At 39.7% G+C, this 13,794-nt stretch overlaps 1 protein-coding gene across 1 annotated transcript; it reads left to right on the forward strand.

The window, feature by feature from the left end:
* Window positions 1–4,929: 4,929 nt before the first annotated feature.
* Window positions 4,930–13,364, forward strand: degs1 (delta(4)-desaturase, sphingolipid 1). The gene is made up of 3 exons (XM_063874641.1): window positions 4,930–5,192; window positions 9,163–9,905; window positions 11,947–13,364. Exons 1-3 carry the CDS (start codon window positions 5,111–5,113, stop codon window positions 12,091–12,093), a joined length of 972 nt encoding a protein of 323 aa, XP_063730711.1. The 5' UTR covers window positions 4,930–5,110; the 3' UTR covers window positions 12,094–13,364.
* Window positions 13,365–13,794: the final 430 nt, after the last annotated feature.

Genomic DNA, 13,794 nt, shown 5'->3' on the forward strand with positions numbered 1-13,794 from the left:
TCCCCTGAAACTGGATCTCAAATGAATTCTTTACTTGTTCTTATACTGATTATAGATGCGTGACAACATCATAGCTTTTTAGTTTACAAGATATGTGTCCTGTTTTACAAAGTATATTTTTATTAGACTATCACTGCAAGTTACAAGAAACTTAACTGCAGGTCACATTAACATCGGCCTTCAAAAGCACATCTGAGTTCATCCCTTGGTGTGTTTAAGTCTTGAGGTTGACCCCCCCCCCCACACACACACACACACTGCAGAGGACTTCCTGATGGAAAGCTGCAATTGTTGCCAGCGGTTACAACACCTGTGACATTGATGTGACTGATCAGAGGATGTGTCCCGGCCTCTAGCTGCGCTGCTGCTGAGAGGAGAATGAGCCACAGAGGTCTTGGGAAGGTCTTCTTTCCAGTCCAAATAACACTGTTTCACAAATGAAAGGAAACTGAGCAATAAGTGAAACTGAGAAATAAGTTAATCGAGACTCAGTGCTTCAGCATATATGCCTGGTTTCTGTCTACGCAAGTACAGGAACTGAACCTTTGAGTGAACCCTGTAACAAAAACAGGATTTACTATGCTCATATTCAGCTTCATATTTTGTAATTTGTCTCTACTGGGACATGTCTCCATGCTTTAATGTTCAAAAAGCTCTTTATTTTTCTCATATTGCCTGTGCTGCAGCACCTCTTTTCACCCTCTGTCTGAAACCAGAGCCCAGTCTGCTCTGATTGGTTAGCTGAAATATGGATCTGAAATGTCCTGTCCCTTAACCTATCACATACAATAGGTTGGAGAACTAGCCAATCGAAGTGCATGTGTTACTTAGTGATGTCACTATGTTAAAGAAGTAAACACAGGAAATGGAACACAGGGATTTTAACATTTGCAGAGCATTTACATGCACACAAACCTGTATAACACACTTGATGAAAAGGAGAATCCCAGAGAGCATAACAGGGCCCCTTTATATTTTTAATGCAACCCTACAAAACAATGCTGGAAACTCCAGTTTTGTAATGGAAGTGAAGTGAAGGCACATTTGGAGGAAGGTTTTGTTGGACTTCCCAACTACAGCATGATGTTGGGACAGAATTCTAACAACAACTAATCAATTACTGTTAGAAGGGGAAATCCAAGCACCACACTATAGTCAAATATATTATAGAGAACTCCTTCTGAATTGTTAAGAAACACAGCTGTGGAGTGAAGTATAGTCAAAGGCACTCTCGGACGGATACATTCAGTCCTTTGAACTGTGTATGTAGAAGTAAACTCAACCAAATTTAGAATGTACCTCTGAATCTCATGAAGACCATGTGATGGTATCAGCATTCGGTGTAAATATGAGATCAGTGGAGAGACTTCGCTGCTGTAATTGAAGTCTCATCACTTTATTGCGTTAGTATTGTGCCAGTCACAGAGCCGTTTTCTGCCAGTAAGCATTTTATTGCTTCTAGTGCGACTTGTTTCCTCTAATGCATTCTGGAAACACCACCAGCTCCTGGCAGTTGGGGAACAAAGATGTATGCTTATAGAACATTTACAATAATAGCTGCTTAATATGTTGACTGTTCCTCAGAGAAGCACGTTCTGAATTAAATGTTCAAGTGATTAAATCATTAACAGTAAGAAATCAGGCCATGTTGTTGTAATTTAATGTTGTTGATCCAATTGAAGATATTTTTAAATGTAAAGTTTTCCAGAAGAAGACGGAGGTAGATTTGATGCTACTAAAAATATGATGTGTGTAAATAGGGGCACATGTGATTTTCATATATTTCAGATATGTAGGCTATTTCAAGTAAATGATTTGAAAACATCAATTTCATAGTAACAGTCTGTGGTCACATTTCCACAAATATATTTGATATCCACAAATATCCTATAACACATTAAATGATGTGTACATTGCTGCTGAAAGGTGAATATACAGAAACATGATTAATCATTAATAAATGTTAGTATTAGCTGAGAAAACGGTGGTTTGGGAACAAACTATATTGTTTCACCGTCTAATCTGATCTGCAGTCTTAGTAAGAGTTTTATTAGCGATGAGACAAAAGCAAACCTACAAATCATAACTTCATATATGGATACAGAAGGCCAATTGTTGAGAAGATAGGAAGTTCCATCTCGACTGCTCCCTATTCTCATTTCTGTTGTACTGTACATTCACCACCAGGGGACAGTGTTCCCTATGTAATCTATGGCATTAGGGAAGCGGAGATAAGTCTCACTTTGAGGAAGTCTCTCTTTTGCAGAAACACCGTTTAACCTAAATGTCTCCACTGTCTACTGAACCTTCCATTACAGTGTAGCTAACCTCATTGCCATTGCGATTTTTTTTCTAAACTGGGACCCATCCAGAAATGTGACATCTGTAATTTAAGAATTTCTGTTAATTTGCCATAAGGCTATCTATAAATGCTCACACTGTATTAAGTTGATCATTCCGTGTGTGTGTGTGTGTGTGTGTGTGTGTGTGTGTGTGTGTGTGTGTGTGTGTGTGTGTGTGTGTGTGTGTCTACATAATGCTCTCTCTACTCTCATTCTGAAGGTTTTTGTAGAATATCAAAAAGAGTTTGATAAGGTATGAGGATACATTTGGCTACTGTTTTATTAATCACATTACATTAATTTAGAGTTTACTAAGTATTGGCTTTGAACAAAAAATAGTGATAATGAAAACATGTATTTTTTTCTACCAGAAAATGCTCGACGTGATGTGGGAGAAAAAAGGATATGAGTAAAATGTCAGTGCATTTCTTAAATTTGAATATGGACCTTTGCATATTATGAAAATGCCCATTCTATTTCTGACATAGACTCTGATTTCAATAGTTGTTTAATGTATTACACATTATTTCAAACAAGGATATGACGGATATAATTATGACCCCAGCTACATAATCCTCTGATTACTTAGATATGCCTTCGTTGTATCAAATACATAGGTGACCCCAACCCTAATGTAGGGGACACAAAAGTTTCACAGGGGTTTCATGAAGCCTTCTTGATTTTGATGGGTGTAAGGCCCTCCATAAAGTGTGACTATACCTAAGCATTTCATCAAGTTATTGAAAAAAAGTGTTGGGTAATATTTTGCTTAGGTATCTAACCTTTAACCAGTGTTGGGCAAGTTACCTCCAAATTGTAATACAGTACATATTACTTATTACTGTGTTTTTAAAGTAATACGTTACATTAGATTATTACTGTCTCTGAACTGTAATACGTTACACTACTTTTGCGTTACTTTGAGTTACTTTCACCAAAATAACCGCCAAAGTATGGCTTTAAATGCTAAAATGTAATTTATTGCAGCTCATTAATAAAAGCTATCTATCTATCTGGCAGTACATGCTGAACATTAGGAAAATAGTTAGAAATTAAACTCATGCTCCGTTTAACTGGGCTGAATAATATGTGATACCGGTAACTTTACGTCTGTGTTTGTCATTATTAACATGTTAGTGGAGCCTCTGCACGGCCCTGTAACCTGCTGTATGAAAGAGTCTCTATGGCAGCGTTAGCTCACCTTATCATTGGTGTGTTATCGGGGTTTTGGCTGCCACGTTTCTAAAAGCCGGCGATTCCACAGAGGATAGAGGCTGCAGATCTTCGACACTGCCACGAGTCTCTGAACTTCTCAGGGTTCAAGCAGCAGACCCAGAGAAAGTTACCTTCCGTTGCTTCGGCCTGCACGCACTCCTGTCTTTTTCTCTTCTTTTCTCCGAGCCTGCAGCTCTCCATTATGAGCCTGCAGCTCTCAATCCCGAATCTGTTTCTGCAGCCCTCTTAATCAATAGTGAACAGGCTCACTGAGTTACTATTCTACCCACACAATTGATTCTCTGGTGTCGGAATGTCTGAGAATTGGAGAAAGGGTATTATATTACCCACATTTAATGCATTAAGTGCGTCACAGCAAAAAGTTATACATTACTGGAAATCCCATACTTTTGTAACGCGTTACACCCAACACTGCCTTTAACCCAGTCCATCACTTTCTCCTTTCACTCTCTTTTCCCATGGCATAGTCTACGGCCTTGTCAGAATATCTTTATTGTCATCATGCGTTGATATGACGAACATGTGTTGGCTCTCACTGTAGTAACAGCAATATACACAAATAAATGAAAGCAGTGATAAAAGAAGAGGTAGCAGTAATTAATTGCAATTACAAATTAACCAAATGCTAAAAGAAATTGCAATACATATTTGTGGTTACATTTTTTGCGTGGTGGTGTGTTCTGTGGTTAGACAGGGATGGAAGTGATGCAGGCCACAGCTCTTGGACAGTAGCTGTTAGCGTGAGATGTTATTGTCTTAAACCATTTTCCGCTTCAAGACTTCGAAATGCATGCAGTTAAAACTGCCGATTAAGCAGAGAATTGTTTTCAAAGATATCAGGAAATCTGACATCTGATGTTTCAATATTGACCGGAGCTAATCCACTTTAAAAACAATCACCCAAATCACTGATTTTACTTCCTGCAGTTCTTGTTAACAGGCTCCTGTTTTAGGTAATTGTGTTGTTGCTTTGGCCTCATTGCATTGAAAATAAAATATTTCACATATCAGGGATCGTCAGACCTTGAGACCATGTGTTCCTTGTAAACAGGTTTTGGGACCACTGCTTCAGCGCAATACTGTATTTGTAGAACAAAGAAATTCACCTCACTGAACCTTGTTGTCTCCTGATGAGAACCAGGTAACGTTAGGCATGCTTTTCATATATTGGCATGGTACCATAGTAAATCGAAACAAGACAATGGGTTTTCTTGCAACAGCTGAATTAAAAATATCCTACTGTACTTTACTAATAATCTCTGACCAGATGCTGTTTCTGAGAAGTTCATAAATTATTGTATAGCTTTTTAAAACTGCGTCATTCATTATGCTTGCCTGTGGTCTGAGGCTGTAGGAGGAGCTGATGCAGCCGTGCAGAGCAGATTCTATCAGCCAGTGTCACAGGCGGGCCGATCGGCTGAGAGAGGAGAGGAGGAGGACCAGAAACACAGAAGTTCCCCTCTGAAACGACCGGTTGATATTCGCTTTGTTTTGTTTTTTTTGTGCAAGAAAGTCGTTTATTACAGTAGAACATGGGGAACCGGGTCGCCCGTGAGGACTACGAGTGGGTGTACACAGATCAGCCGCACGCGGACAGGAGGAAAGAGATCCTTGGTGAGCTAGCTGATCCGTCTGAAAGTTTTGAAAATGTCATCGTAAACTTTATTTAGATATATCTGTGTTAACTCGGCTGGTTTAGTATGTTTATAAATAACGTCAGCAAACCCCAAAGTGTTTGCATAAACGCTTCCTTCATGTCAGCTGACTCGCTTTGCTAAGTTATGTAAGCTAGCTAACGGTTTCATATCCGCCTGTGCATTCGAAAGTAACAGACTAGCTAACTGACACAGGTTCGGTTGGTGAATACATTCCAGCCTTCAATGACTGACAGCCACCACCACGGCTGTTATCAAAGTAGTTATATTTATAAAAGCTTGTTGTTGCTAGTAAACTAAATGAAACACGATGACCATGTTAGCAGTGTAACGTTAACCCTACGGCCACAGTAACGTTAGTCAATTCGCCACTCCCTGAAATGACATAACACCAAGTCTCTTGAGGTGCTGCTAGCTGGAAGTAGCAGTAACGGTTTAGCCTTAGATACAGCCATGTATGGAAACATGACAGAAGGGTATCATAAGGCTTCTACTAGCTAGTTCAATAGTGTTTAATACCTAACTGAGGTAACATGACGTTGTTTAATAAGAAATGATGTTCATGACCTCTGTTTTTATGGCTACATTAGACTTATCAGGTGTAATTATTTATGCTTTAATGAGCTTTATTGATATGTAATGCTTCATTGGAGCTACAGGGAATCATTTTAGGGCTCTAGCTCATCATCATAATCAAGTAATGTGCACACAATTTACAAAGTAGTCGAGTTTCCTCCATTATATCAACACGATCTACTTTTACTACTCCAGTTAAATCACAATCCATGGGCACATTTTTGGGGTTTTTCCTTTTTTTTGAGACAGTATCAGGAAATAAATGAATTGCTGTAATGTTTTTGTATCAGCATTTGAAATTACAATAGTGATTGTTTGGATTGCATGCACTTTAAACGCTAAAAAGTACTCAATTTCATCCAACTTGTAAGGGTAGTTCATTAAAGTAAGTGCTATAAATAAATAATGAAATTCATTGTTTGACTTCAACAATGGTTATATTTCCCATGTCAAAGTCAAATAACATTTCCTTCCTCCACACAAGATCTAATCACAGAGAAAGGATGAGTAAAAATGCAACACTCCTGTTATTGTGGAAAAGACAGAAGCCTGGATTGTGTTCCCATTTTATCAAAAAGGGTGTTCCTCCTCAATCCCTTTTGGAAGTGGACCCAGTTTTGGATGGTTGACGATGTGTAGGTTGTGTGTACAGCTTTGTATCTCTTTAGTCTTTTCACTAATCACATAAAAGACACTTAAGTCAATTTGTCAAACTAAAAGTACTACCATTGTCTGTCGGGGGTGAGACCAGTGCTGTGGATAATGATACTCATTCAGCCAGCTGTCTCCTGGGTTGAATTATTCATTCACTGAGCGATCAGGAGACTCACTGCCTCACTACACACTAGGAAGGTTGTGTGTTTCCACTAGGGGTGTAACAGTATTTCAGTGTACGATAAACATCTAGGTAAATATCTTGGTATAACAGCCAGACTGCCCTGCCTGTATCTGAACACACACTAATTCATTCAGTGTTATCCAGGTGATATAAAATGTATAATGTTTCATAATTGTCAACTTTATTAGCATGCTTTACTTCCATGCTTCACTTATGATAGCTTGAAATGAATCCTCCAAAGTTCAACATACCCTGGGTCAGATTCCCTACTGGGTTCATTGTTTCCTTGTTAGATAATACGGAGGGAGAACACACACTAAGAAACATGGGTTTTGTTTCCTCGTGCCGGATTTTTAAACATCATTTACCACAAAACAAGAATCACACATGGATTTAGCTGCAAATAAACACATGCAACCTTATGCGACATGTTTTGTAATCTGAGGCTTTTTTGTTGCTTGAAAGAGTTTAGCCATGCAGTCACATGCCCCAGGCCTCGGTTGTGGGAGGGGGGGGGGGCAACACTCTGAGGTAATCACACAGGAGGTAGTGTTTGCAGAGACTTGTCTTTCTGCTGCAACCTCCCTGATAGAACGCATACATGTAACCTGAAAGCGCTCTTTGTTTGCTCTTCTGTAATGCAAATGAATATTAAATTGCTTTGAAAGGGAAGCCTTCAGGGGCTTGTATCTCTTATCATGGATAGACATTGTATTCACTGTTTCCATTGTGATTCATTGTGTTATTTGGCATTTTTATTATTCCTCTTGAACTGTGAGTTCAGGTTTGAATAATACATTATGATTACTATTAGTATCTATTAGGTTACTTAGCAATATATAAGGTAATTGAAACAAACCCCGCATTTACCAAGTGCAACATTGACATCAGTGCTTCAATAAGTAAATTAATTGAATATATACCGCCCCGGAAAAAAATTATAGACCACTTCAGCACATTCTGTTACTGCTGGAGCTGAGTCAAGGCCGAGCAAAGGGCCTGACATGTACCAATCTGATGTGAGCTGAATGTTTACATACTGCTAGTAACAGCTTGCATGTCTTGAAGACATTTTAGTCTGGTGATTACTCATTGGGCTGAACCACTCTTTCAGCAAGTAACCTTAATGCCCTTCCATGTTTACGGTTCTTTGGCTTCCGTTAGTGATTTAAGATAACAAAGATTTGATAAAAGGATTAACATAGTTCAGCCCAGGTCTCCATTACTGCTGATGTCAGAGGGGAGGTCGAAAGTCACATTTTATCTGCAGACAGCATGAGAAAAACGCAGTACCATTTTAAAAAATTGACAAGGGCGGCATATCAACACGGCCCGACATACACCATATGGATATTTGAATGCTTATTAAATGCTTTTTCAAACTAGTTTTAAATGGTGTTAATATACAGGGATAACTTGTATTTTCACAGTCCTAGCCGAGTTGTTATGTTGTGCTTCAAGATGAATATCTCAAGATTGGAATTAGCAGTTAATATGGAAAGATAAGGCAGTTAGGCTTCATTTGGTTCATCTTTCGTGGTATAGAGCGCCTAATTCCCCCCCTTTCCGGTGGACCACCATGGGACCTTATTTCGGAAAACATATGTATTGTAGTCAATGGCGAGAGAGACATTATTATTTGATCCCATTTGAATTGTGCCATGAATTACACATATGATGTTTGTCAATCTTCAAAAAGTCAAGAAAGTCACAGTCGCGTAAGTGATGTCATAACTGATGACTTTTGTGCTTTGTACCAAGTTGTAGGCACCAGCAATGGGTCTTGCTCGCCCTTTTGCTTTTGGTGTTGGTGACGTGTATTGTGCGAGACCAGAGATATAGTTCATTGAGCGGTTTCACACAAAAATAATCGTTACTTCAGTTTTACGACAAACTTTTTTTTCTTGACTTGCAAAATTATCTTTTAAATTGACAAACATCATATGTGTAATTCATGGGACAATTCAAGCGGGGTCAAAAAATAATTTCTCTCTCGCCATTGCCTACCATACATATCTTTTCCGAAATAAGGTCCCTTGGGTCCGAAGTAGAAGGGCGGGACTGAGGCTCTCTAAAGTGTGAGCCACTTTTTCTTAGAAAACTGAAACATTGATAGAATAAGCCTTTCAATGATCTGTTACTTCATGTGTTGTGCATTGCAAGCACTTGTATGTTACACCCAACCTGTGCACTGAGTTATACTTGAGGTTAAGAAAAATCTAGAAATTAGGCTGTTTGGGAATCACCCTGCAGTGTAGTGGATTTTCCTGCTTAATCCTTTGGGGGATGGCGCAACACATTTCATGAGGAGCAAATCAGTTATTACATATCTGCATCGAAATGGTTGCTAGTGCTAAGTCAGCTTGTTCTTATAAACATATTGCATTCTCTTAACTCAGATAATGCAGTTGTATCATTTTTTGACTCTTCTCATTAGCCCAATTCTTTCATCTAGATGTTTGTTTCTTGAATCTCCCCTGAGTTTAACTGAATTCTGTTATTCTCTCCCCCACAGCCAAATACCCAGAAATCAAGTCGTTGATGGGTCCCGACCTGAGGCTGAAATGGATTGTGTGCATGATGGTGGCGATACAGTTTTTAGCTTTCTACCTGGTCAAAGACTTGGATTGGAAGTGGGTTTTGTTTTGGACTTATGCGTTCGGCAGCTGTATCAACCACTCAATGACCCTCGCTATTCACGAGATCTCCCACAACACGGCCTTCGGAAACAATAAGGCCATGTGGAACCGCTACTTTGCCATGTTTGCCAACCTACCTATTGGGCTGCCTTACTCTGCCTCCTTCAAGCGCTATCACCTGGACCACCACCGCTACCTGGGTGGAGACGGTGTGGACGTAGACATCCCCACGGACTTTGAAGGCTGGTTCTTCTGCACACCCTTCCGTAAATTCATCTGGATAATCCTGCAGCCGCTGTTCTACGCCATCCGGCCCCTCTGCATCAACCCCAAACCCATCACTCAGCTGGAGGTGACCAACGTGGCCGTGCAGCTCACCTTCAACGTCCTACTCTACTGGCTGTGGGGGGCAAAACCTGTGGTCTACATGATGGCTGGTTCCTTGCTGGGGATGGGCTTGCACCCCATCTCTGGACACTTCATAGCTGAGCACTACATGTTCCTGAAGGGCCACGAGACTTACTCCTACTACGGCTCCCTCAACCTGCTCACCTTCAACGTGGGCTACCACAACGAGCACCACGACTTTCCCAGCATCCCCGGATGCAGGCTGCCCATGGTGAGTACAGCTTGGAGATCCTTGGTACACACAGTTGGCACAGAATGCACCGCCATGAGGTTGGAGAGGAAGAAATCCTTTGGGTGGAGACTAATCTGTCCAGGCAGGCAGCTTAGCTAAACAAAGAAGGTGCAGCTGTGTTACTGTGAGGCTGCTGCTCATTTTAAACATTCTTTCATGTGGCCTCTGTTATTTGCCACTTTTGGTAACTTAATGATCAAAACCACTGAGGGGCTTTGTGAAGACGGTCTACAGTATGCAAAAGAATGTCGACTTAATCACACAGCTCTTAAAACACCACAAGACGACTGATAAGAACAGAGCACGACAACCAGGAAGTGTTTGGTATTGGGATAACACTCATTTAATCAGTTAAAAAGATAGGTGTAGATGAAATAGCTACGTCATGGTTTCACAGTTGGTCCAAAAATAATTCATTTACCATGAACTTTCTTTAAGATTATCATAAATACTTACTAACTGGTTTTTCATTCATGCGGTTAAGCACTGAGAACTCCCTGATCGGCAGATAAGAGTCAGCTAGCCACTGTTTTAATTTCATTTTCTGACTATATGCACATCGCTTCTCTGTGGATCGGTAAAGGGCATCAGGATAAATAATGAAATGGACACAGTCTGCAGACCTGATTGGACAGTGTTGGAACTCAGCCGGGGTCACAGCGGAGTCGATCCTACATTCATAAAAGCACAGCTGTCCTGTTGTCTCTGTTATTTGAGATGCATGCTAACATTTCTTAAGTCCTAACATGGTAGACTTGATGTGTCAGTATCTTAAAAAGCGTATTTAATTACGCCTGGAATGGGAAGTGCTAAATGTTTATATTATTACCTACAAGCATTTCCAAGGATTTGTTAATCTAATTTGGTTAAATAAAACTCAAACCACGGTCATGACCTCTCTGTTACCTATCCAACATAATAAAAGCAGAGAAAATGAACTGAACTGCACAGAATCTTAAGCAGTAAAGATAAGACACGCTATAAATCAACTTTTAGGCCAATAAGAGCCGGAGCATTATGTTCTTGAGAAAAAGGCAGTAAAAAAGGTCAAAGTCAGATACGGTATTTCATTCACTGGAAACTCGAGACTATGTTATTTATTATTATTTGGAGGAATTTAGATAGATTTTCTGAGAAAGTCTACTTTTAAACCAAGGCAGATATGACTAAACAACAGTCTAGGTTACACAACCAATTTGTCACAGTCTATTTGTTCCATTTCATTACACTTGACTCACGTTTCTGAGGAATGTCAGAGCGGTACTTCCCGTCTGCCGTCTGCAGGCTTTATCAGCTGTCCACCCAAAGTAAACTTTGTTCCTTTTTTTGTAAACGTACACAACAAAATGAAAAACAGTCAGAACTATCATGGATAAAATAACCGTCAACCAATCAGAAGAGAGAAAAAAGGGATTCAAAACAATGATGAACATGATCTAGTATAAAGTGAACAGACTTGATTCATTATTATTATGTACATTAATTGTCAGCAACTACTCAGACAGTTTTTAGTACATGTTTGTGTTGCATAGCTCAACCCTTGTTTCCGATCTTTTCACTAGATATCTAACTCTGTTTAGTTTTTATCGTTTCATATATTTCATTTACAAGATCCTTCCATTTATGAGATTATCCTAGCCGGGCCTTTTAATATAGTGCAGATGAGAAGTGGGGAGACAGAGGGGAAGACGCACGGCAAAGGGACTCAGGCTGGATTGGAACCTGGGTCCACCGCATGGGGATCAAACCCCAATATATGGCCGCCTGCTCTACTGAGCTAAGCGATGGCCATGAGGTTATCTTTTAACAAATTCTAACGTGTTTAAGTAATGCTACTCCTCCTTCTATTAATAAGACTCGTTCTTCCTGTATATGGGTTTTGTTGGTCCACAAATAGTGAACAATTCTCTTATAGACCTTTTCCCAGAAGCCACTTCTTCTGGGAAAAGCTTTTTATGTCCAAAATATATGACCAAAGCGGCACTCACCACGGTTTATTCTTCTCGTTGTTGTATTCCAGGTGAAGAAAATCGCAGCAGAGTATTATGACGACCTTCCTCAGTACTCATCGTGGGTGAAGGTGCTGTATGACTTCATCATGGAGGAAACACTGAGCCCTTACTCCCGAGTCAAGAGGAAGCTGAAGGGGGACGTCAAACTGGAGTAACTTCACCGGAAGCTGTCTCACCATCCCATAAACCCTAATAGCTTTTACAAATGAATACATGCAGCACAAGACATGAGGGTTGACATTCTAAAATCCCCGTGTTTCTCTCCAGGACAATAAAACTCTTTTGGTTATTTGGTCAGAAAATAACACACTGTGTTAAAATATGACTGAACATCTAGGAATGTGAGGGGGGTCAGTACCTGGGGCTGGTTGCACAAAGTCTTACTGGATTGTCTTTCATGTAAAATTGTAATCATCATCCTATCATTTGTCCAAGGCCTTGGTTTAAGAGTACCACTGTTGTTGATGTTCTGCAACACCAGCCAGTTGGTAATGTGCTCTGCATGCGCTGGGAATATTTGCATCATCTCTGAGGCCTCAATGTGTTACCACACTGTTCAGTAATGAGTAACCAAAGGTGTCCGTATAAAACAGACTGCTTCTGCCTCCAGTTGATGTTTAACAAAACCTGCAAATGATGCACCGTTTCCCTCTACTTCTCAGCATCCTAAATAAGTCAGTATTTCATTTCTGTTTAACGGTTAGCATTTAGCTAGTAAGAGCGAAACAAAACAAGATGTCCTTGTGCAACCAGCCCCAAGAAATAAGCCATCGGGAAACAAACACAGCAAGCTCAAAATCTGCCCAGACATACCATATCAAAGCTATCCATGTCAAGGTCAGACGTCACCAGCATAAAAGCAGCTTTGCTGTTGGTTGACATCTTCATTTCGAGATTGGACCAAAGTTGCCTCTGAGTGAATCTACTCATCATTAATAGCCTTCCATATGAATTGCGTTGGTTCCATAATATGTTAGAACATGAATTAAGTCTTTAATATTTTAAATGAATTAGCAAACCTTTTGTGGCCCGTGACACATTTTTTAATCTGCTCTTTAACTCGCAACCCCCTAAATGTTTCCACAACATTGCGCAACCTGCTGTCCACACAAACTGTGACTATACCAATCAGTTTAAGGTGGTGTTGTATGGGAGATGAACGTGTTACTCATCAGTGCCTCACAGCTTTTATTTCAATTTGTGGTCTTAATTTCAATTTCATAATGTCTTCATTTTGATGAAATAGCTGCCAAGAATAGTTTTGAATGTTAAAGTTAATGCCTGTACAGCTGAGGCCCTGTCCTCTGGGTTTTAGCGAGTAACCAAGATCAAATTAAGTATGGTTGCTATTGAATTGGCTGATTCCAACATTTTTCATATAATATACTGTTACTTTTAAAGCCAATAAAAAAGAATGAATGAAAAAGACTGGATACCTTTGCATTTTTCAATGTTATTCCTGGCAAAAAGAAAAGCTTTACACGTGCATTTATACCAATGACCTCAACACTTAATAACCTGGGGATAAGTGCGCCAGAATTTACAATAACTGCTCATAAAATAATAACAGAAATGGCTATTGATTAAAGACGGATATAATAAGTATGATGAATGTTTTCAGGTTGTCTGTCCTATTATCATGAAAGCGATATCAAAAGAATGCCTAGAGGAAATGTGTTAACCTACAGGAGGCGAAACTACTTCACAGGCAGGCACATTCAGTAGCTTTCATGGAGGTTTAAATTATATCTCATAATTAGCAGATGGATTTTGTCCAGTTGTAAAGGGACTGTAGTTGAATAAAGGTTTAAATGGGAAACTATATACATCAAGAAGAAATGTAGTGGATAAACAGA

Source organism: Eleginops maclovinus, chromosome 22 (genome assembly GCF_036324505.1).
Source record: "Eleginops maclovinus isolate JMC-PN-2008 ecotype Puerto Natales chromosome 22, JC_Emac_rtc_rv5, whole genome shotgun sequence".
NCBI classification, from domain to species: domain Eukaryota; kingdom Metazoa; phylum Chordata; class Actinopteri; order Perciformes; family Eleginopidae; genus Eleginops; species Eleginops maclovinus.